The sequence below is a fragment of the Heteronotia binoei genome, chromosome 17 (assembly GCF_032191835.1).
Source record: "Heteronotia binoei isolate CCM8104 ecotype False Entrance Well chromosome 17, APGP_CSIRO_Hbin_v1, whole genome shotgun sequence".
In the NCBI taxonomy this organism is placed as follows: Eukaryota; Metazoa; Chordata; class Lepidosauria; order Squamata; family Gekkonidae; genus Heteronotia; species Heteronotia binoei.
This window is the reverse complement of record NC_083239.1, coordinates 42,162,483-42,184,038: the sequence shown is the minus strand read 5'-3', so window position 1 is coordinate 42,184,038 and position 21,556 is coordinate 42,162,483. Positions and strand designations below refer to the sequence as shown.

At 48.8% G+C, this 21,556-nt stretch overlaps 1 protein-coding gene across 4 annotated transcripts in view; it reads left to right on the top strand.

The window, feature by feature from the left end:
- The first annotated feature begins 2,287 nt into the window (after positions 1 to 2,287).
- PHLDB3 (pleckstrin homology like domain family B member 3) overlaps positions 2,288 to 21,556 on the top strand; it is a 48,616-nt gene continuing 29,347 nt past the window's right edge. For 2 of the 4 annotated variants that reach the window (XM_060258331.1, XM_060258329.1), the window contains exons 1-6: positions 2,288 to 2,578; positions 9,670 to 9,816; positions 10,600 to 10,740; positions 15,408 to 15,536; positions 16,980 to 17,135; positions 19,933 to 20,043. In XM_060258331.1, the coding sequence (XP_060114314.1) occupies positions 2,318 to 2,578; positions 9,670 to 9,816; positions 10,600 to 10,740; positions 15,408 to 15,536; positions 16,980 to 17,135; positions 19,933 to 20,043 (945 nt within the window). In that variant the 5' untranslated portion in view covers positions 2,288 to 2,317. The remainder of the gene's footprint in view (positions 2,579 to 9,669; positions 9,817 to 10,599; positions 10,741 to 15,407; positions 15,537 to 16,979; positions 17,136 to 19,932; positions 20,044 to 21,556) is intronic. The other 2 variants (XM_060258330.1, XM_060258332.1) reach the window with 2 other exon arrangements.

Genomic DNA, 21,556 nt, shown 5'->3' with positions numbered 1-21,556 from the left:
CTTTGTAGTTGCCGGTTCGAGCCCACGCCCAGAGCTGAATACGGTCCTGCCTTCATTAGTTATAATTTGTGGCTTTTCTTTTCTTTTTTTTGCTGAGCTGTCTTCTATGTTCAAAGGGTGTCTCTGGCCAGGAGACAAGGTTCCAAGGACAGAACCAGTTTCTCTATATATATTTGTATTTTATTTTAAAATTAACAACAGGGGATGGCTGTGGTAGAACAGTGGAGCCTCCATATGCAAAGGCAGTGTACCTTTGAATATTGGTTGAGAACATACGAACATAAGAGAATCCATGTTGGATCAGGCCAGTGGCCCATCCAGTCCAACACTCTGTGTAATGCAGTGGCCAAAAAAATCCAGGTGCCATCAGGAGGTCCATCAGTGGGGCCAGGACACTAGAAGCCCTCCCACTGTAGCCCCCTCCAAGGACCAAGAATACAGAGCATCACTGCCCCAGAAAGAGAGTTCCAACAATACACTGTGGCTAATAGCCACTGATGGACCTCTGCTCCATATGCTTATCGATCCCCTCTTGAAGCTGGTTACTGAGGAATGGACAAACAATGGAGAAGGACTGTGGCTTTCATAGAGCTAGATCCAAGAGGGCAGCCGTGTTGGTCCGAAGCAGTTGAACAAAGCAGGAGTTGAGTTGCACCTTTAAGACCAACCGAGTTTTATTTGGAAAGTAAGCTTTCGTTTGCTGTCTAAGCACACTTCATCAGACGAGGGAATCCAGCCACAATACCTGATCCCCTTGTCTGATGAAGCGTGCTTAGAGAGCACATGAAAGCTTGCATTCTAAATAAAACTTGGTTGGTCTTAAAGGTGCAACTTGACTTCTGTGGCTTTCATAGAGAGGAGGAGGAGGAGGAGGAATAGGATTTATACCCCATCCTTCACTTAGAGTCTCAGAACAGCTTATTAGCTCCTTCGCTTCCTCTTCCCACAGCAGACATCCTGTGGGATAGGTGAGGCTGAGAGAGCTCTAAGAGAACTGCTCTTGAGGGAGCAGCTCTGAGAGAACCGTGACTGGCCCAAGGTCACCCAGCTGGCTGCATGTGGAGGAGTGGGGAATGAGACCTGGGTCTCCCAGATTAGATTCTGCCGCTCTTAACCATTACACCAAGCTGGCTCTTGGCTGGACTGTAAAGATCAATAAAAGGGGAGGGATTGTGCCTCTAGAGACAGTGTATCTGCTTGGCAAGTGAAAAGCCCTGAGTTCAGTTTCTGGGATCTCTAGCTAAAAAGGTCAGGTAGAAATAGTTGATGTGAAGTACCCCACCTGAGACCTTGGAGAGCTGCTGCCGATCAGAGTACACAATGACCTTCATGGATCAGTGGTGCCAGGGCTTTTTTGGTAGCAGGAACTCCTTTGCATATTAGGCCACGTACCCCTTATGTAGCCAATCCTGCTGGAGCTTACAGAAGGCCCTGTACTAAGAGCCCTGAAAGCTCTTGAAGGATGGGCTACATAAGAGGGGTGTGGCCTAATATGCAAAAGAATAGCCCTGAGTGGTGCAATGTAGTGTGAAGCAGTAAAAGACAGCTTCATGTATACAAGAATCAGCATGGTGTAGGGGGTTAAAGCGTCAGACTAGTAGCTGGGAGACAGGTTTGAATCCCCACTCTGCCATTCAAGTTTTCCGGGTGACCGTGGGCCAATCATATGCTCTCAGCCTGACCTACCTCACAGGGTTGTCGTGAGGGTAAAACTGAGGGCAGGAGAAGGATGCAAACCATCTGGGGGGAAAGATGGGATATAAATAAATAAAAATTTTCAAAGGGTTAGTGTGAACTCCTTCATTCCTTCTGCTTTCAGTCATGGTTTATTAAGACTCGATAGCATGGGTTAAGAATTCATACACCTGTACAGTAAGTATTTAATATAAATAGCAAAATTGTCTCTCCTTTAAGGTCTTTATTAATCCCTTCACTCCTTCCCAAAAATGTTTCTTAGGTTGCTGCTTTGGGGCTTTTTGGAACATCTGGCTGATGAGAAATAGGACTGTAGATTAGATGGACCAGGGGTGGAATTCTAGCAGGAGCTCCTTCGCATATTAGGCCACACCCCACCGAAGTAGCCAATCCTCGGAAAGCTTACAAAAAAGAACCTTTGTAAGCTTTTGGAGGATTGGCTACATCAGGGGTGTGTGGCCTAAGATGCAAAGGAGCTCCTGTTAGAATTCCACCCCTGAGATGGACCCTTAGACCAATTCTTGCAGGGCTTTTAGGCAAAGATGACAATAATAAACATTAATAATAGTGCCAGATTTCTTCTTTGTGGTTGCAGGGCAAAGTTACCATGTACCCCTGAACAATGGTGCTCCAGAACGCAGATGCCATGGGGGTGCTAAGGCAGCCGGAAGCATATCCATGTCCGACCTCTTTGGAGAAGGCTCATTTGGAGGACATCTGTACACCAAAATGCTGCCGGTCACCAGATAAGGAGGGATCCCCGGCCCGGAGCAGCATGGGAGGCGACTCACTGTCTTCAGAAGGTGGTTCTAGTCCTGGGGGGAACTCCAGCGACACAACTGAAGACGACGAGGCAAGCAGTACAGAGAGTGCCCAGAAAGGGGTGAGCTACGTACCAGAGCAGGCAATCCAAGGGTGTTTTTGCATTGAAATGTGTAAATTGGCTTTCTGAGCAGAGGAGGAGGAGGAGAGGCGTTTGTGATGTGAATGAGCATTCTGGCTTTATGGCTTTGCCTTCAAAAATGTGACGGAAAGAAGAGTGGCCTCACTAAGGTTGCCAGCTCCGGATTGGAAAGCACCTGGAGATCTTGGGGGTGGAACCTGAGAAGTAGGGCTGCCAAGCTCCCACCAGGGGTGAGTGTTTCCCCAGTTTGGAGGGCCCCAACCCGTAGGCATGGAGCCGGCCGCCAGGGGAATCCCCGCCCTCAAAGCACCCCATCATTGTGCTACAGGCCCTGAGTGAAGATATCACCTGGCGGTGACATCATCATGCCCGGGATGTTCTAGGATTCAAGGTAAAACTCTATGGTACCATAGAGTTTTATCGTGGATCCTGGAATGTCCCTGGTGTGACATGCCCAGTGCAATGACATCATTTCCTGGTGACATCATCGCATTTGCACGCACAAAAGAAGTATGTAAGCAGCGGCGGAGGGACTTGGCAACCCTACTGTGGAGGGCAGGGTTTGGGGGGGGAAGGGAAGGGAGCTCTAGCGGGTATAATGCCATAGAGTCCACCTTCTAATGCAGCCATTTTTCTTGCGCTCCCTCTCCAACCTCCATAAAGCTGCCATTTTCTTCTGGAGAACTGATTTCTGTCACCTGGAAGTCAGTTGTAATCCCAGTTCCGGAGATTGGCAACCCTAGACCTGCCCCATTTGAGTAATCTCGGATTTGCGTAAAGGGCGTGGCCCACCTGTTTCTCTGATTAGTGTGCCCGCACGATGCGTATCTCTGGAAACACCTGTTGTGTTTGCCTTTTACGTCTGTAGACGTACACTTAACCCAAAATATAGCAGAGCAGGTTTGCCGCAGGCTGTTTGGGGTGATTTGGGGCTGTTTTTAATGAGGATCAACTCCCTGGCTAGAGGGCATTTGTTCAGAGATGGATATGACCTTCCCAGCTGGCCAGGTTCATTGACTGCCTGGTGAATTCTGCACAGTATTAAATTGTAATTGTAAGAGCTGTAATAAGAGGGTTTGTAGAATCTTTTGGGCTCAAGTGCCGTGTTCTACTGGAGAAAGTTTTTCTTCCAGACGTTTCGTTCTCAGCTGCGGAGAACATCCTCAGTGGCGTTGCAGCCGGAGCAGGCGCTCTGACCTTCTTGGCTGCTGTGCATTGAGTGACAGCAGCCAAGAGGGTCAGAGCACAGCACTCAATGCACAGCAGCCAAGAAGGTCAGAGCGCCTGCTCCGGCTGCAACGCCACTGAGGATGTTCTCCGCAGCTGAGAACAAAACGTCTGGAAGAAAAACTTTCTCCAGTAGAACACGGCACTTGAGCCCGAAAGATTCTACAAACCCTAATGATGATGCCAGCTGTGAAAACCTGAAATCTGTAATAAGAGGGTTTCTTTCTTTTTTTTAAAAAAAAAGGGATGGATCAGCTTTTTTGGTTTTAGGAATAACCATGGCCAGGCTAACCCAATCTCATCAGATCTCAGAGGCTATGCTGGGATGACCCTGGCTAAGGATGTAAGCCCACTGGTGGGACTGGGGATCCCCTGGAATTACAGCTCATTTCAAAACTACAGGGAGAAAACGGATGCTTTGGCAGGTGGAGTCTAATGGCCTTGTACCGCACTGAGGTCTCTGTCTCCCCGGGCTCCACCCCCAAATCTTCAGGAGTTTCCCAGCCTGGACCAGGGGGGACCTGGCAACCCTAACCCTGGTTAGTATTTGGGTGGGAGACCTCCAAGGAATACCAGGGGTGTGACACAGAAGTAGGCAACCGCAAACCACCTCTTGAGTGTCTTTTGTCTTGAAAACCCTATGGGGTTGCCGTAAATCAGCTGCGACTTGATGGCAAACAAAGAAAGAAAAGGGCAGGCAGTATATTTATTGCCCCAAATGTGCTTTGACATGTTCAGAGCAGGATCTCTCTCTCTCTCACTCAGCTGTCTGTCTGTCTGTCTGTCCAGGGCTTTTTTTGTAGCAGGAACTCCTTTGCACATTAGGCCACACACCCCTGATGTAGCTAGGGTTGCCAATCCCCAGGTGGGGACAGGGGATCCCCCAGTTTGGAGACCCTCCCCCTGCTTCAGGGTCATCAGAAAGTGGGGGGAGGGAAATGTCTGCTGGGAACTCTGTTATTCCCTATGGAGATTTATTCCCATAGAAAATAATGGAGAATTGATCTACAAGTATCTGGGGCTCTGTGGGGGCTGTTTTTTTGGGATAGAGGCACCAAATTTTCAGTATAGTATCTAGTGCCTCTCCCTAAAATACCCCCTAAGTTTCAAAAAGATTGGACCAGGGGGTCCAATTCTATGTGCCCCAAAAGAAGGTGCCCCTATCCTTCATTATTTCCTATGGAAGGAAGAAATTGAAAAGGTGTGCCATCCCTTTAAATGTGATGGCCAGAACTCCCTTTGGAGTTCAATTATGCTTGTCACAGCCTTGATCTTGGTTCCACCCCTAATGTCCCTTGGCTCCACCCCCAAAATCTTCTGGCTCCACCCCCAAAGTCCCCAGATATTTCTTGAATTGGACTTGGCAACCCTAGATATAGCCAATCTTCCAAGAGCTTACAGGGCTCTTAGAATGGGGCCTACTGTAAGCTCCAAGAGGATTGGCTACATCAGAGGGGTGTAATCTAATATGCAAAGGAGTTCCTGCTACAAGAAAAGCTATCTATCTATCTATCTATCTATCTATCTATCTATCTATCTATCTATCTATCTATCATCTATCTATCTATCTATCTATCTATCTATCTATCTATCTATCTATCTATCTATCTATCTATCTATCTATCTATCTATCTATCATCTGTGTGTGTGTGTGTGTCTGTCTGTCTATCTATATTTCAAAGATTTATGACTGGGACAGCATACGCTAAAAACGGTCACATCATCATAAGCCAAATATTGTTTAAATTATATGACTCGGACAGATTTGCATGATTTTGCAATTTTTGCAGCTTTGCATAATTGAATCTGAGTTTCCTAATCTGAGGGAGGAATAAAGGTACCAGTGCCCCACTCCCAATAACTGGAAATCTGATTCAGCAAGCCCTCTGGCTTCCAAGATTCCCACAAGCTTTGCCCACATGTCTTTAAGCATATGTTTACACAGGGCTTTTGTTGTAGCAGTAACTCCTTTGCATATTAGGCCACATACCCCTGAGGTAGCCAATCCGCCAAGAGTTTACAGGGCTCTTCTTACAGGGCCTAATGTAAGCTCCAGGGGGATTGGCTATATCAGGATAATGTGGCCTAATATGCAAAGGAGTTCCTGCTACAAAAAAAGCCCTGAATGTAATAAATAAAGCTGGGAACGTTGTGATTATTATAACTACATAAAATGCATTCGTAGATCTGCGCGCTGTTGATGTCTTGTTATGTCATGCACCCGGGTGTTTATAGCTAATGAACTGCAGAACTGGGTGCTACGTTGTGCGTGCCATTGTGGCAAAGGTTCATGTCCTCCCTCCTCAGTCGAATTTTTTGGAGCTGTATCACTTTCCTGGGGATAAAGCTGGCACAGATATCATCTTCTCCACACCTGGGACACACCTAGACTAGACAGATATCTCTGAATGGCAGTGCAATCCTAAACAAAGTTACAGCTTTCGAAAACCCCTGATTCCAATAGACTTAGAAGGCTGTATCTCTGTTTAGGATAACACTATGGATCATCTAATGTCTTTAATTTTCTTAAAAGCAGCCATAGGTGGGGGAGTTTCCACGGCTCTCTTGCAGCATTTCTCATATACAGCATCGTCCCCCTCCCGCATTGACTATTAGTAAGGGAAAAAGACAGGCTAGACAGACAGCCTGTCTTTTTTCCTCTGCTGAGTTTAATTGATAGTGGGTGGAGGATGCAATCTGCATCTAGAAAATGTCATGGGGTAGGGAAGACTTATCCTCCCATCCCAGTATTGCAGCCCTGATTCGGTTTGGTCTTGCCCCATGGTTACTTTCAGGGCTTTTTTTGTAACAGGAGCTCCTTTGCATATTAGGCCACACCCCCACAATGTAGCCAATCCTCTTGGAGCTCACATTAGGCCCTGTACTAAGAGCCCTGTAAGCTCATGGAGGATTGGCTACATCAGGGGTGTGTGGCCTAATATGCAAAGGAGTGCCTGCTACAAAAAAAAGCCCTGGTTACTTTTAAAGAAAGTTAAAGACATCATAGAGGAGAGAGTAAGCTGCTACATAGTACTGACAAAATAATAGTTAAGCCGTACCTCCAGCCTTCAGCTTTGAGTCCCTGGAGGGGGACAATAAGAACATAAGACGAGCCCTGCTGGATCAGACCAGTGGTCCATCTAGTCCAGCATCTTGTCTCACACGGTGGCCAATTAGTCCCTCTGGAGGGCCAACAACAGGGCGTAGAGACTGAGGCCTTCATAAGAACATAAGAAGAGTCCTGCTGGATCAGACCAGTGGTCCATCTAGTCTAGTATCTTGTCTCACACAGTGGCCAACCAGTTCCTCTGGAGGGCCAACAACAGGGCATAGAGGCCGAGGCCTTCATAAGAACATCAGAAGAGCCCTGCTGGATCAGAGCAGTGGTCCATCTAGGGTGTTTTCGCACTCACGTTTTACTGGTGCCACGACCCTCCTCACGCCGGCGGATCTGCAGTGATTTCGCACTAGAAGCGCCGGCGCACCCAGAAGCGCCGGCTACTTCCGTCGCTAAGCCAGCGCAAACGTTTTCCTGCATCTTTGCGATTTCCGTTTGCGCTGGCTTAGTGACGGAAGTAGCCGGCGCTTCTGGGTGCGCTGGCGCTTCTGGTGCGAAATCCATGCAGATTCGCCGGCGTCAGGAGGATGGTCGCGCCAGTAAAACGTGAGTGCGAAAACACCCCTAGTCTAGTATCCTGTCTCACACGGTGGCCAATCAGTCCCTCTAAAGGGCCAACAACAGGGCATAGAGGCCAAGACCTTCATAAGAATATCCCTGCTGGATCAGACCAGTGGTCCATCTAGTCTAGTATCCTGTCTCACTTGGTGGCAACTAGTTCCTCTGGAGGGCCAACAACAGGGCATAGAGGCCAAGGCCTTCATAAGAACATCAGAAGAGCCTTGCTGGATCAGACCAGTGGTCCATCTAGTCTAGTATCCTGTCTCACACGGTGGCCAATCAGTCCCTCTAAAGGGCCAACAACAGGGCATAGAGGCCAAGACCTTCATAAGAATATCCCTGCTGGATCAGACCAGTGGTCCATCTAGTCTAGTATCCTGTCTCACACGGTGGCCAGCCAGTTCCTGTGGATGGCCAACAACAGGGCATAGAGGCCAAGGCCTTCATAAGAACATCCCTTCTGGATCAGACCAGTGGTCCATCTAGTCTAGTATCCTGTCTCACACGGTGGCCAGCCAGTTCCTGTGGATGGCCAACAACAGGGCATAGAGGCCAAGGCCTTCATAAGAACATCCCTTCTGGATCAGACCAGTGGTCCATCTAGTCTAGTATCCTGTCTCACACGGTGGCCAACCAGTTCCTCTGGAGGGCCAACAACAGGGCATAGAGACCAAGGCCTTCATAAGAACGTAAGACGAACCCTGCTGGATCAGACCAGTGGTCCACCTAGTCTAGTATCCTGTCACACTTGGTTGCTAACCCGTTCCTCTGGAGGTCCAATAACAAGGCATAGAGGCCAAAGTCTTCCCTTCATGTTGTCTCCTGGCACTGGGATTCAGAGGCTTACCACCTCTGAATGTGGAGGTTTCCTTTAGTAGCCACTGACAGACCTTTCCTCATAAGGACATAAGAGGAGCCATGTTGGATCAAGCCGATGGCCCATCCAGTCCAACACAGTGATCAAAACCCAGGGGCCCTCAGGAGGTCCACCAGTGGGGCTAGAACTCCAGAAGCTCTCCCACTGTTGCCCCCCAAGCACCAAGAAGACAGAGCATCATTGCCCCAGACAGAGTGTTCCAGCTATACCAGGGGTGGCCAAACTTGCTTAACAAAAGAGCCACATAGAATAAACGTTAGATGTTTGAGAGCCGCAAGACATGAATGTCAGATGTTTGAGAGCTGCAGGAAGGAAGGAAGGAAGGAAGGAAGGAAGGAAGGAAGGAAGGAAGGAAGGAAGGAAGGAAGGAAGGAAGGAAAATTGATGGGAGGAGGGATGGAAAGAATGCAACTTTAACTATAAATGTATTCTCCAATTTAAAGAGACAAATGCTTTCTCCAAACTGGCCAATGAGACAGCAGGGACTTCAAGAGCCACACAATATGTGTGAAAGAGCCACATGTGGCTCCCAAGCCACAGTTTGGCCACCCCTGATCTATACCTTGTGGCTAATAGCCACTGATGAACCTCTGCCCCATATGTTTGTTCAGTGTCCTATTGAAGCTGTCTCCATGAATCTAATCCTCTTTTAAAGGGGATTTACTTTCACTTCAAGAGCCCCGTGGCGCAGAGTGGTAAAGCTGCAGTACTGCAGTCGGAGCCCTCTGCTCGTGACCTGAGTTCGATCCCAGAGGAAGCTGGTTCAAGTAGCCAGCTCCAGGTTGACTCAGCCTTCCATCCTTCCGAGGTCGGTAAAATGAGTCCCCAGCTTGCTTGCTGGGGGGAAAGTGTAGATGACTGGGAAAGGCGATGGCAAACCACCCCGTAAAAAGTCTGCCGTGAAAACGTTGTGAAAGCAACGTCACCCCAGAGTCGAAAACGACTGGTGCTTGCACAGGGGACCTTTCCTTTACCTTTTTTTTTTTTACTTTCACTCCAGGGATGCCTTAAAGCTTGATCACAGATCTCTGATATGAGGATTCCTCTAGACGAGCCCTTATTTGTCCTTTTCCTAAACAGAAAAAAGAATTTTCCCTTTTTCATCTTCCCCAGAGGGAAGTCGCTACGGCCCCTTGATTGTTTTAGCTGTCATTTTGTTTATTTCCCCCAGTTATACGATACCTCTTTTGAGACTGGGTAACGACAATGGCATGCAGGATTCCTTCGGGACACACACGCTGCCCATGTGCACACGCAACGGCTAATTAGACCATGCTTTGTTCCTAGTGCGAGAGTCCCTGCACAGAAAGAAACGGGTGCCCCGCAAAATGGGATCGCCCGCCACCGCCCCGTCATCAAGCTCTGAGCAAGATCTCAGCTCTTGAGAACCGGATCAAGGAGCTGCATCACCGGAAGAAAGAGATGAACATCGAGGTATGTCCGAGCCTGTTCTTTTCCCACCCTGGTGTCACGGGGACAAGGATGTCTGGAGGGAAGCCGTCGACACCTGTAAAACAGGTATAGTGGAGGCATCCGCCCAGGCAGGCGGGGGGAGTGCAGGGGAAGGATTGGGGGAAAGTCACAAATAAAACAAAAATCCAGGACTGTAGCCACAGTGGGGTCTGTAAGGGCACCACCCCCCTGACATCTAGGCAGAGCCCCCTCATCCCAGGAGGCCCTTTGGGGTGGGGGGCAGCCTGCTTTTTCTCTAGTTTGGTGTGGAGAGCCAGTTTGGTGTAGTGGTGAAGTGTGCGGACTCTTATCTGGGAGAACTGGGTTTGATTCCCCTCTCCTCCACTTGCAGCCACTGGAATGGCCTTGGCTCAGCCATAGCTCTGGCAGAGGTTGTCCTTGAAAGGGCAGGCTCTTATCTGGGAGAACGGGGTTTGCTTCCCCACTCCTCCACTTGCACCTGCTAGCATGGCCTTGGGTCAGCCGTAGCTCTGGCAGAGGTTGTCCTTGAAAGGGCAGCTGCTGTGAGAGCCCTCTCCAGCCCCACCCACCTCACATGGTTTCTGTTGTGGGGGAGGAAGGTAAAGGAGATTGTGAGCCGCTCTGAGACTCTTCGGAGTGGAGGGCGGGATATAAATCCAATATCTTCTTCTTCTTTTTTGCCATGGCTGAGCTGCCAAAGTGTCATCAGGAAGGCTTACAATACTGCATTGGGCCCCAGACTGGATATGGGCCCAGGGCTCTAAACATGGTTCCTTTCCCCAGCAGATGGACTTGGAAGGGGCCTTGCTGGAAGGAGAACTGAAAGGAGAGAGAGAGGAGCTGCGCCAGGAGGAGGAGCGGCTGGTGGAGCTGCAGAGGCGGCTGGTGGAGACAGAGCACAGGTGCCAAGCAGAGCGAGAGAAGGTGCGGAGCGGAGTGGCGGCGTTCTCTTCCCTGGGCGGTTTTCAACCTGGCTCCTTGCCAGTTGGCTCCAGGGGAGCAGAGGATGCAATTCTTGTTCTGTAAACCTCTCTCTCTCTCTCTCTCTGCCTCTTTAGTTTTTGAAATGGAGGCAATGCACAAGCTGGTTGCAGTTGGAGAAAAGGGTTGGGATGCACCATTATGCTCATTATACTGGATTGAAGACTATATTTTTTTAAAAAAAAAAAAGCTATGGGGGGAGGGGAAAGGAGCTGCCACTGAAAAGCGCAATCACAAGAAACTCACAGTTCACCCCCAAGTTTTTTGTGCATTTTTTGGTATATTTTTGCATGTGTGCGTATGTGTGTTACGTAGGTGCATTCACACATGCTAAATAATGCAGCTTCAATCTACTTCCGCGACCATTTGCAAGTGGATTTTGCCATTTTGCACAGTAAAATCCATTTGCAAAGTGCATTGAAAGTGTGTGTTTTTAGTGTGTGTGTGAAAGCACCCTGTAGTGTGTTTGTATGCACTTGTGCCTGGAAGTCATGGTGACCTCTGGTGACTCCTATTGGGGCATGGCGGACCTTCAGAGAAATGGCTTGATACAGCCTGCCTCTGCCTCCCATCTCTTGGTATTCTCTAGAGCAGGGGTGTCAAACATGCAGTCTGGGGGCCAAATCAGGCCACCGGAGGGCTCCTATCAGGCCCCTGAGGAACTGGCTGTCATCTGCTTCCTTCTCCCTCTCTCTTACTTCCTTCTGCATAACAGCTTGCTTTGCATGGCTTGCTCAACTGCACAGGAGCTGCAGAGCAAAACCTCTATTTTCTCCATTGGCTGAGGCTCCTGCCTTGGAGAGGAAGGAGGGGAGGCAGAGCTTGTTTTTCCAGGTTCTCTCAATCACACAGCAGAGCTACTGAGCCAAGCCTCTCTTGCTTCTACTGGCTGAGGCTCCTCCCCCTCCTGGTCTTCCTGGGAAGGGAAGGAAAGAGCCAGAGCTTCCTTTGCCCAGTTCCCTGGATCCCATGGGAGAAATACAAAGAAAGCACCTTTAAGACCAACAAATGCTAATGTTTTAAGCATGTTTTACCTTTTAAAAAAAATATTTAATTATATTTGTCCTTTATAAAGTTTGTATCTCTGCTACCTAATCTTAAATAGGTACACACATGGCCCGGCCCGACAGAGCTCAGCCCAACAAGGTCTCATTTATGTCAGATCCGGCCCTTTTAATAAATGAGTTTGATGCCCCTGCTCTAGTGGTCTCCCTTCCAAATACTTGCCAGGGTCATCCTTGCTTAGCTTCTGAGATCAGACAAGATTGGGCTTGCCCGGGCTCTCCAGGTCAAGGCTAATTCCCCCCAACTTTGGGCAGAGGCCGTAGCCTGTGGATAATTTCCCTTTACCATTTAACCATCTGTCTCTCACAGCACTGTGGAGGGCCACAGCACAGTGGCAGAGCATCTGCTTAGCATGCAGAAGGTCCCAGGTTCAATCCCGGGCATCTCCAGTTAAAAGGACCAGATAAGAAGTGATAGGAAAGACCTCAGCCTGAGACCCTGGAGAGCCATGAAGTGGGGCTGTAGCTCAGTGATAGAGCATCTGCTTGGCATGCAGAAGGTCCCAGGTTCAATCCCCGGCATCTCCAGTTAAAAGGACCAGATAAGAAGTGAAGGAAAGACTTCAGCCTGAGACCCTGGAGAGCCACTGCCAGTCTGAGCAGACAAGACGGACAATGAGAGATCAGTGATTGGATTCGGTATAAGGCACTTCATATGTTCAGATGCTTTCGAGGGACGAGGTTGTGGCTCAGAGGCTGCAGAAGGCTGCAGGGTTCAGCCCGCAGCTTCTCCAATTAAAAGGACCAGGAAGCAAATGATGCGGAAACCAAACTGAAACGCTACAGAGCTGCTGCCAGCCGGAGCGGGCAAGACTGGCCTTGGCTCAGAATCTGTTTTCTGTAAAAACTTGAGGCCTGCAGGCAAAAGATCTGTTTATTCCCATGAAGTCCTTGTCTTTGTGGTGCCTGCCCACGTTCTTGCCATTTCCTTCTCTTTCCGTTGGCTCTCCTCGTTATCCTTCCCGCTCAGATGTCTCTCTCTTCCCTTCTGTTCTCAGCGTTTGATGTTGGCTGCTCATTCCTCTTACCCAGGGCTTTTTTTTTTTGTAGCAGGGACTTCTTTGAATATTAGACCACACCCTCCTGATGTAGCCAATCCTCCTGGAGCTTACAGTAAATCCTGTAAGAAGAGCCCTGTAAGCTCTTGGAGGATTGGCTACATCAGGGGTGTGTGGCCTAATATGCAAAGGAGCTCCTGCTACCAAAAAAGCCCTGCCCTTACCTGTCATCCTCAGCCTCTCCTCCTCTCCCCACTCTGCAGCCTGGAGCTGGTTTGATGCACTGATCGGCCACAGGAAGAGCATCCTTGCCACAAAAAGACCACTCTACACTTCCGTTTCTTTAAAAAGTTTGTTAACAGAAAGCAGATTGAGAAGAGGAATGGACGAGCTCCACGGTTTGAAGATCACTTGTCATTCTAGGAGAGTTCCAGGCCTCACCTGGAGGTTGGCAACCCTAATTACAGTGACCAGATGTTCTTTTAAAAAAGAATAAAAACAGATGTTCTAAGGGTCTTGTCTTATCCAGAGCCAAACATACATCAGGCTAGGGTGGTGCAGCACGAGATCCCCAATGATTTCCCAAGGAACGCATACCTAATTAAGATTTTCAGAACGGGATCTTCACTTGCAGCTGAGGCCTGTGCTGAAGTTGCCATCCTCCAGGTGGGGTCTGGAGATCTACCAGAATTTCAGCTGATCTCCAGACGGCAGAGATCAGTTCCCCTTCAGGTTGCCACATCTGGGTTGGGAACGATTTGATGATTTGGGGGTTGGAGTCTGAAAAGGGGGGCATTTGAGGAGGGGAAGGACCTCAGCAGGGTATACCGCCATTGAGTCCACCTTCCACAACAGCCATTTTCTCCAGGGGAACTGATCTCTGTCACCTGGAGATTGAATATAACCAGGGGTGGAATTCTGGCAGGAGCTCATATGCATGTTAGGCCACACACCCCCTGATGTAGCCAATCCTCCAAGAGCTTACAAAGCTCTTTTTTTGTAACCTCTTGGAAGATTGGCTACATCAGGGCCTAATATGCAAAGGAGCTCCTGTTAGAATTCCACCCCTGAATATAATACTGGGAGATCTCCAGGTCCCACCTGGAGGTTGGCAACCCTAGTTCTCCCTGGAGGACATGGCTGCTGTGGAGGGGGAATTCTACAGCAGTTCTATCCCACTGAGGTGCCTTCCGTTCCCAAACCTCCAGGAATATCCCAATAGGGAGTTGGCACCCGTAATGCTAGGGGCTGGTGACTCCCCTGCCTGCTGGTTCCATGCAGGGCTCAGATCTGCCTCACCTTTGGGCTTTCAGACATTTACAACCTAGCACAGTGATTAGAGAGGAGTCCTCTTTGGCTGCTTTCCCGCTTGGCAGAAAGGATAGCTGCATGTCCATCCATGCCTTCAAAACCCGGCAACGCTATTTTAATCTGCTCCATCGCTTTCGTTAGCTGTTGTAGAATGGGTGCTGTTGTACCAAACGAACTGAACCAGGGGAAAGGTTGCCTGTGTCACTGGCACAGCTGGATTCCTTTGGGTCCTCCTTCACATCGCTTCAATGCCCCTTCAACCTGGTGGTTGGTATAAGGTGGGGTCCAGAAATGTCACGGAACCTCTGGAGAAAATGGCTGCTTTGGAGGGGGAACTGAGCCTGCCTTGGTGGAATGGGCCTAGAGAGAACCGTGTAACAAAGCTACGCTAATATTTGTTGTTCAGCCGCACAGTCGAGTCCGACTCTTTGAGACCCCATGGACAAAGTCACGCCAGGCCCCCCTGTCTTCCGCCATCCTCCGAAGTCTGCTCAAATTTGTGTTAGTTACATCAGTAACGCTGTCCAGCCATCTCATCTTTTGCCGTCCCCTTCTTCTTTTGCCTTCTGTCTTCCCCAGCATCAGGATCTTCTCCAGGGAGTGCTCCCTTCTCATTGGGTGGCCAAAGTATTTGAGCTTCAGCATCTGACCTTCCAGGGAACAGTCTGGGTTGATTTCCCTTAGGACTGACTGATTTGATCTTCTTCACAAATACAAAAATTTCAGTTTGCTAGCTATTTCTGTAATTATTATAACCAGGATTTTTTTTTTTTTGTACAGGAACTCCTTTGCTTATTAGGCCACACACCCCTGATGTAGCTAATCCTCCTGGAGCTTATAGTAGGCCCTGGAATAAGAGCCCTATAAGCTCTTGGAGGATTGGCTACATCAGAGGTTTGTGACCTGATATGCAAAGGAGTAGCTGCTACAAAAAAAGCCCTGATGGGCAGGATATCAATCAATCAATCAATCAATCAACTGTGCAGCACTATAACAGGCTGCGATCCCTCCCCAAACTCCACCCTCCCCAGGCTCCACCCCCAAATTTCCAGGAATTTCCGAACACAGAGCTGGTCCTCCTATGAATGGGTTGAATCCAGCCATTATTGGGAAAAGTCTAGTGGCTTCTCTCTGTAAGGGGTTAAAGCTCTGCCTTCTCGAGGACTATGCAACCGGAGAGGTGTTTCCCATGGGAATGTGGCAACTCTTACCCTGCCCTCTTTTTGTTTTTTGGCAGGAGAAGGCGCGGCTGCAGGAGGAACGCCACAAGGTTGAGGAACTGCAGCGGCAGCACGCTGAGTCCCAGACGCATCTCAACAACCAGCCCGAATCCATGAGGGAACGGATGCAGAGCCAGCTCCAGGAGGTGAGTACCCAGAGGGGCTCAGAAACACCTGACCATGCAGGGAGAGAGAGACAGAGAGAGAGAGACAGAGACAGACTGAGAGACAGAAACAGAGAGCTGTTCTGAGATTGGACTGTTTTGGACTGCCAGCGGGGAGCAGTTGTACGGCTTGCAAACTTGCTTGTGGGGTGTAGTGGACTAAGATCTGGGAGACCCAGGTTCGAATCTTCACTCCCCCGTAAAAGCTCTTGAGCCAAGCACGCCCTCTCAGTCACGCCTGCCTCACAGGGTTCTTGTGAAGATAAAGTAGAGAACAAGATTAGCAGCTTTGGGTCGTTGTTGGGGAGAAAAGTGGGATATAAATGAAGTGATTAATTAAATAAATGCATATCCCCCTTATTTTTTTTAACTCCTCCTTGCATGTTGAAAGCTAGGTATCAGGGTTGTGACTTAATTTTCTTTCGAGTGCTGATTTTCTATGTGCAGGGTTTTGTTTTGTTTCTTTAAAGGGGGGGGGGGTGCATTCAAACAATGCAATTTTACTGTCTTCCTTTTCTTGCGCTTGCGCTCTAAAGTTGTATACCCCAAGAATTGTGGTTTCTCCTCTCCTCCTGCCCGTGATCTCCTGTTTACATAGCCCAGCCAAACTCTGAGCTAACAACTTTCTGTCTGCTAGCAATTATACGCTAACCAGAAAGAGGGTCTTAAATGCTAGAGAGTCAGTTTGGTGTAGTGTTTAAGAGTGGTGGACTCTGATCTGGGAGAACCGGGTTGGATCCACATTCCTCCATATGCAGCTGCTGATGTGCCCTTGGGACAGTCACAAGTTCTCTGAGAGCAGTTCTCTCGAGAGCAATACCCTCAGAGCTTTCTCAGCCCCACCTCCCTCACAAGGGTGTCCGTTGTGGGGAGAAGAAGGGAAGGAGATTGTAAGCCACTCTGAGACTCTGAGCAAAGGGCGGGGTATAAATCCAATATCTTCTTTTTCTACAAACATCATTTGGCATCCAAAAACACTTCACTTTCTAATATATAAGACAGATGGACTCCCATTCGAGCTATATCTGAAAAAGTGGGCAATGACTCTCGAAAGTGAGCAATGACCCCTGCCACAAATATTCTTTAAGGTGTTCCTGGTCTCTTTTCTACTGCTACAGACAGACTAAGATGGCTGCCCTCCTTGCTCTGGAAGCAGGGTCTGTAAACCAGTGGGCAGGGGTGGAATTCTAGCAGGCGCTCCTTTGCATATTAGGCCCCACCCCCCTGATGGAGCCAATCCTCCTGGAGCTTACAGTAGGCCCTGTACTAAGAGCCCCGTAAAATTTTGGAGGATTGGCTACATCAGGGGTGTGGGGCCTAGTATGCAAAGGAGCTCCTGCTAGAATTCCACCCCTGTCAGGGGGTCTTGTTATCCTAAGGGGTTGAAGCCAGAAGTTGACTCTGACTCTCTCTCTCTCTCTCCAGACATCTGAGATGCTGGATGGAGCCCTGAGGAGCTATGAGGACCTAGAGTTCCAGCAGCTGGAGAGGGACAGCCGTCTGGAGGAGGAGAAAGAAGCCGCCTGCCAGGCCTTGGCCCAGGAGATCACGCAGCTTCAAAACAGCATTAATCAGAGGAAGGTGAGGAGCAGCAAGACCGATTCCTGGGATCCCCGGGGCTCAGAAATCCAGCTCTGTGTTCTCTTGGCAGGAGAAGCGGCAAGAGGGTTATTCCACCTTCACCCACTGCATTCCTAGGCTGCCCGTAGGGTTGCCAATCTCCAGTTGAGTAAGAACAGCAGGGGAGTCGCAGCGAGGATATATGCAAACAACGAAAAAACAATCTCTGTGATATGAATAAGCTACCAAACCTTTTAATACTTTATTTAAATAAGTTTATATACTTTTTAATTATAAAAATGCTTCATACTTAATATGTTTAACACAAAAGTTCACATCGACAACCATAAAAAACAATGAAATCCTTATAAGCAGAGCCCATAGTGATTAACTGATACAGCTTACAAATAACTAGTTAATAATATAATAGACGCGTTTCGTGTTTCCCACCTCATCGGTATTATATCTTCCACTTGTGCTGCATATTGTGTAATATACAGGGCAAGTGGAAGATATAATACTGATGACGTGGGAACGCGTCTATTATATTATTAACTGTAATAAATATTATTATATTATATTATTAATGTAATAAATAATAAATTAAAAAGTATATGAACATACTTAAATAAAGTATTAAAAGGTTTGGTAGTTTATTCATATCACAGAGATTGTTTTTGTTGTTTGCAAATCTCCAGTTGAGGGCAGGGGATCCCCCGGTTTGGAGGCCCTCCCCCCACTTCAGGGTCATCAGAGAGCTGGGCGGGGGGAGGGAAAGGTCTGCTGGGCATTATTCCCTATGGAGGCTGATTCCCATAGGGTATAATGGAGAATTGATCCAAGGGTATCTGGGGCTCTGTGGGGGCTGTTTTTTAAGGTAGAGGCACCAAATTTGCAGCATAGCATCCAGTGCCTCTCCTTAAAACACCCTCCAAGTTTCAAAAGGATTGGGCCAGGGGGTCCAATTCTATGAGCCCCGAAAGAAGGTGCCCCTCTCCTTCATTATTTCCAATGGAGGGAAGGCATTGAAAAGGTGTGCGGTCCCTTTAAACATAATGGCCAGAACTCCCTTTGGAGTTCAATTATGCTTGTCATGATCACGACCTTGCTCCAGACTCCACCCCCGATTCTCTTGGCTCCACCCGCAAAGTCCCCAGATATTTCTTGAATTCAACCTGACAGCCTTACCTGTGCATATGTTCAGTAAGTACCTGTAAGAAGCATCAGAGGCATCACTCATGAATTAGAAGCTTGGGCCATTGTGCCTGGGGGTGACACCAGGGCTGGCCCTGCTATTAGGCAAACTGGAGGATTGCATAGGGTGCCAGCCTTCTGGGGGTGCCGCATTGGGCATTCCCCATGTGACACGATGATAGGGTTGCCAATCCCCAGGTGGGGGCAGGGGATCCCCCGGTTTGGAGGCCCTCCCCCCTCTTCAGGGTCATGAGAAAGTGGGGGGAGGGGAGGGGAGGGAAATGTCTGCTGGGAACTCTGTTATTCCCTATGGAGATTTATTCCCATAGAAAATCATGGAGAATTGATCTGCGGGTATCTGGGGCTCTGGGGGGGCTGTTTTTTTGGGGTAGAGGCACCAAATTTTCAGTACAACATCTAGTGCCTCTCCTCAAAATACCCCCCAAGTTTCAAAAAGATTGGACCAGGGGGTCCAATTCTATGAGCCCCAAAAGAAGGTGCCCCATCCTTCATTATTTCCTATGGAAGGAAGGCATTGAAAAGGTGTACCGTCCCTTTAAATGTGAGTGCCAGAACTCCCTTGGAGTTCAATTATGCTTGTCACAGCCTTGATCTTGGCTCCACCCCTAATGTCTCCTGGCTCCACCCCCAAAGTCTCCTGTCTCCACCCCCAATTGGACTTGATATTTCTTGAATTGGACTTGGCAACCCTACTTGATGATGATGTTATCAGTGCAGGGCGTGGGGTGCCAGAAGTTATCCTGGCCTAAGGTGCCGGACAGTCTAGGGCCGGCCCTGGATGGCACGCAAATCTGGATCCCTACAAAATCAAAACTGCAAAGCTAAATCGATGTAATGGAGAGGCGTAACTGTCTAGAGAGTCAGAGAGCATGCCTGCGCAGATCTACATGGAAGTAAGTCCTATTTTGTTCGATAGGGTCTATATCCAGGAAAGTGTTCTTAGGTTTAGATGGGGGAGGTAATTATGAAATGAACGATGTTAAATTTTCAGCAGTGGGGTGTTGAAAAGAGCAAGTTTTTTTTGCGCTAATGGATCCAAAGTTTTACCAAATGAAAAAGAATTGTTGGCAGGTGGCTTTTTGTCAGCAGGATATAATGTTCCCTCTAAGCTGGGGAGTCTTGTGAGCAAAAATTCTGCTTTGTGAGGCACTGGCATTACAGTTGTGAGCGACTGCATCAATTAGTTCGCTCTGGGGCCATCCTTCTTGAGCAAAGACAAAAATGTGTGAGCCGGAGGCGGAAAAACTGTGAGCTAGCTCACACGAACTCAGCTTAGAGAGAACATTATGCGTCTCCGCAGCTGCCATTTTCTCCAGGAAAACCGATCGCTGTAGTCTGGAGATCTGTTTTAATTCCCGGAGATCTCCAGGCTGCACCAGGAGGCTGGCAACCCTAGCCTAGTGGCACCTCTGAGGTGAACTCAATTCATTCCAGAAGATGTTTTCATGACTCAGGGCTCACTTCATCTGAAGCGAGACGGGTACAGCCGCAACATATAGATTGCGAGTTACTGTTCAGCGTGGAAGGAATGCAAGAGGTAGAAGAGTTCCGTCTTGCCCTGCAGCCATTTCGGGTTCTAACACAGTCCTCTCCTCCCCTCCAGAGGAAGGTGCAGAGATTGGAAGGGCAGGCCCGTTTGACTCAGGAACAGATGGTCGGCGAGAGCCAGCGATTTGCCCAGGAGAAGGGAGAGGCCGTCAGGAGTCTCAATGCGGTAAGAATCTCCCCACCTTGCCAAGAGTCGGGAAAGAAACTCCGAGCACTGTTTCCCAACAACTTCTCTCATACCAACCTGATTTCCCACTGCATTCGGCAATAAAAACAGAATTCGGAACCTAGGACTGACTCTCTGTGTTTCCCAACCCCAGCCTACCAACCTGCAATCCCATTCGACAACAAAAACAGAATTCGAAACTTCTGTTACTAAATCGCGTTCTCTAGCTTGAGGAATTTTTTTTTTTTTAAGACAAACAAACCACAGAAATTCTGGCTTCTGCTTTTCCTGGGTGTTGCTGGGAAGATGAATTTTGAATGCATGCTTCCCACACAGTTGGGGAAGTCCTTTCTTCTGCCAGTTTCCAAAATCCAGGGTTCATTTTGTAGAAAAATAGGTGGCGGAGCTAATTAGCATAACTCATTAGCATATGCCACCACCAACAGCCCAAAGCAACCCGATGCAAGAGAGCCCCGGGTGAGCGAGGCCTGCTTGGGCTGGCTAGAGATACAGCCAGCCCAAGCAGGCCTTGCTCGCCTGGGGCTCAACGTGGTCACTTCCCCCCCAGTCAAGTATTCTGTATGTTATTTTTTTTAAAGCCATTCCTCACAGCTGCTGTGTGGCTGAGGGGAACTCAAATTGGGTCCAGAAAACTCAAACCCAACTCAACCTCTTAAAAACGCAAATGTGTTGTTTGGCCTTCAGCAACTCGCCCTGGTTTAGGGCAGAACCAGGCCTCAGATTCAGCAGGAGCTCACAGGAGCATAACTCCTGAACCTTTCTGACGGCCCCCCCTCTTCCTCCCCACCTACTTTGTCCATTGAATAGTAGGCGCAGCTGCATAACAATACCTAGATTAGGAGAGCTGCCAGCCAGCCAGCCACCAGGGGCTTTGCCACACCCCCAGCAGCCCTCATTAACCCCTGGAGAAGCCCAAACCATCCTTTCTCCACTTATGTGATTCTGGGTGGCTGGTGGCTTGGTGGCCTTTTGACTGTGGGGGGTGGGGCGGCAGCTCAGGAGATCCCCAGGTGAGTGAGGCCTGCTTGGGCTGGCTGGATCTCTAGCCAGCTCAAGGAGGCTTCACTCACCTGGGGCTTTCCTTTCTTGTGTTGGATTGGTTTTGGCTGGTGGGGGGGGGTGGCCCAAGAGAGCGCCTCACTCTCCCGGGGCTCTGCTTTCTTGTGTCGGGTTGCTTTTGGATGGTGGGGTGGCATATGTTAATACGTTATGCTAATGAGTTCCACCACCTATTTTCTACAAAACGACCCCTGGGCAGAACCATATAGCTATTTCCATGATACATTTTCTGATGCCACATAGTAGAGAAGGAAAACCAGAGTGCAGGGACTGGAGTCTCTTCACCTGTTCCCCTCACTATTTTTCCTGCAAGAAATTGCCTGTATCTTTCCCATTATGGCAGGTCAAAGAAACTGTGGGAAGGGACATTTCCAGCAGGAAAACTGCACAAGAGAAAGCATTAAAAAAACCCCTTTCCTCCCTGTGTTTATGT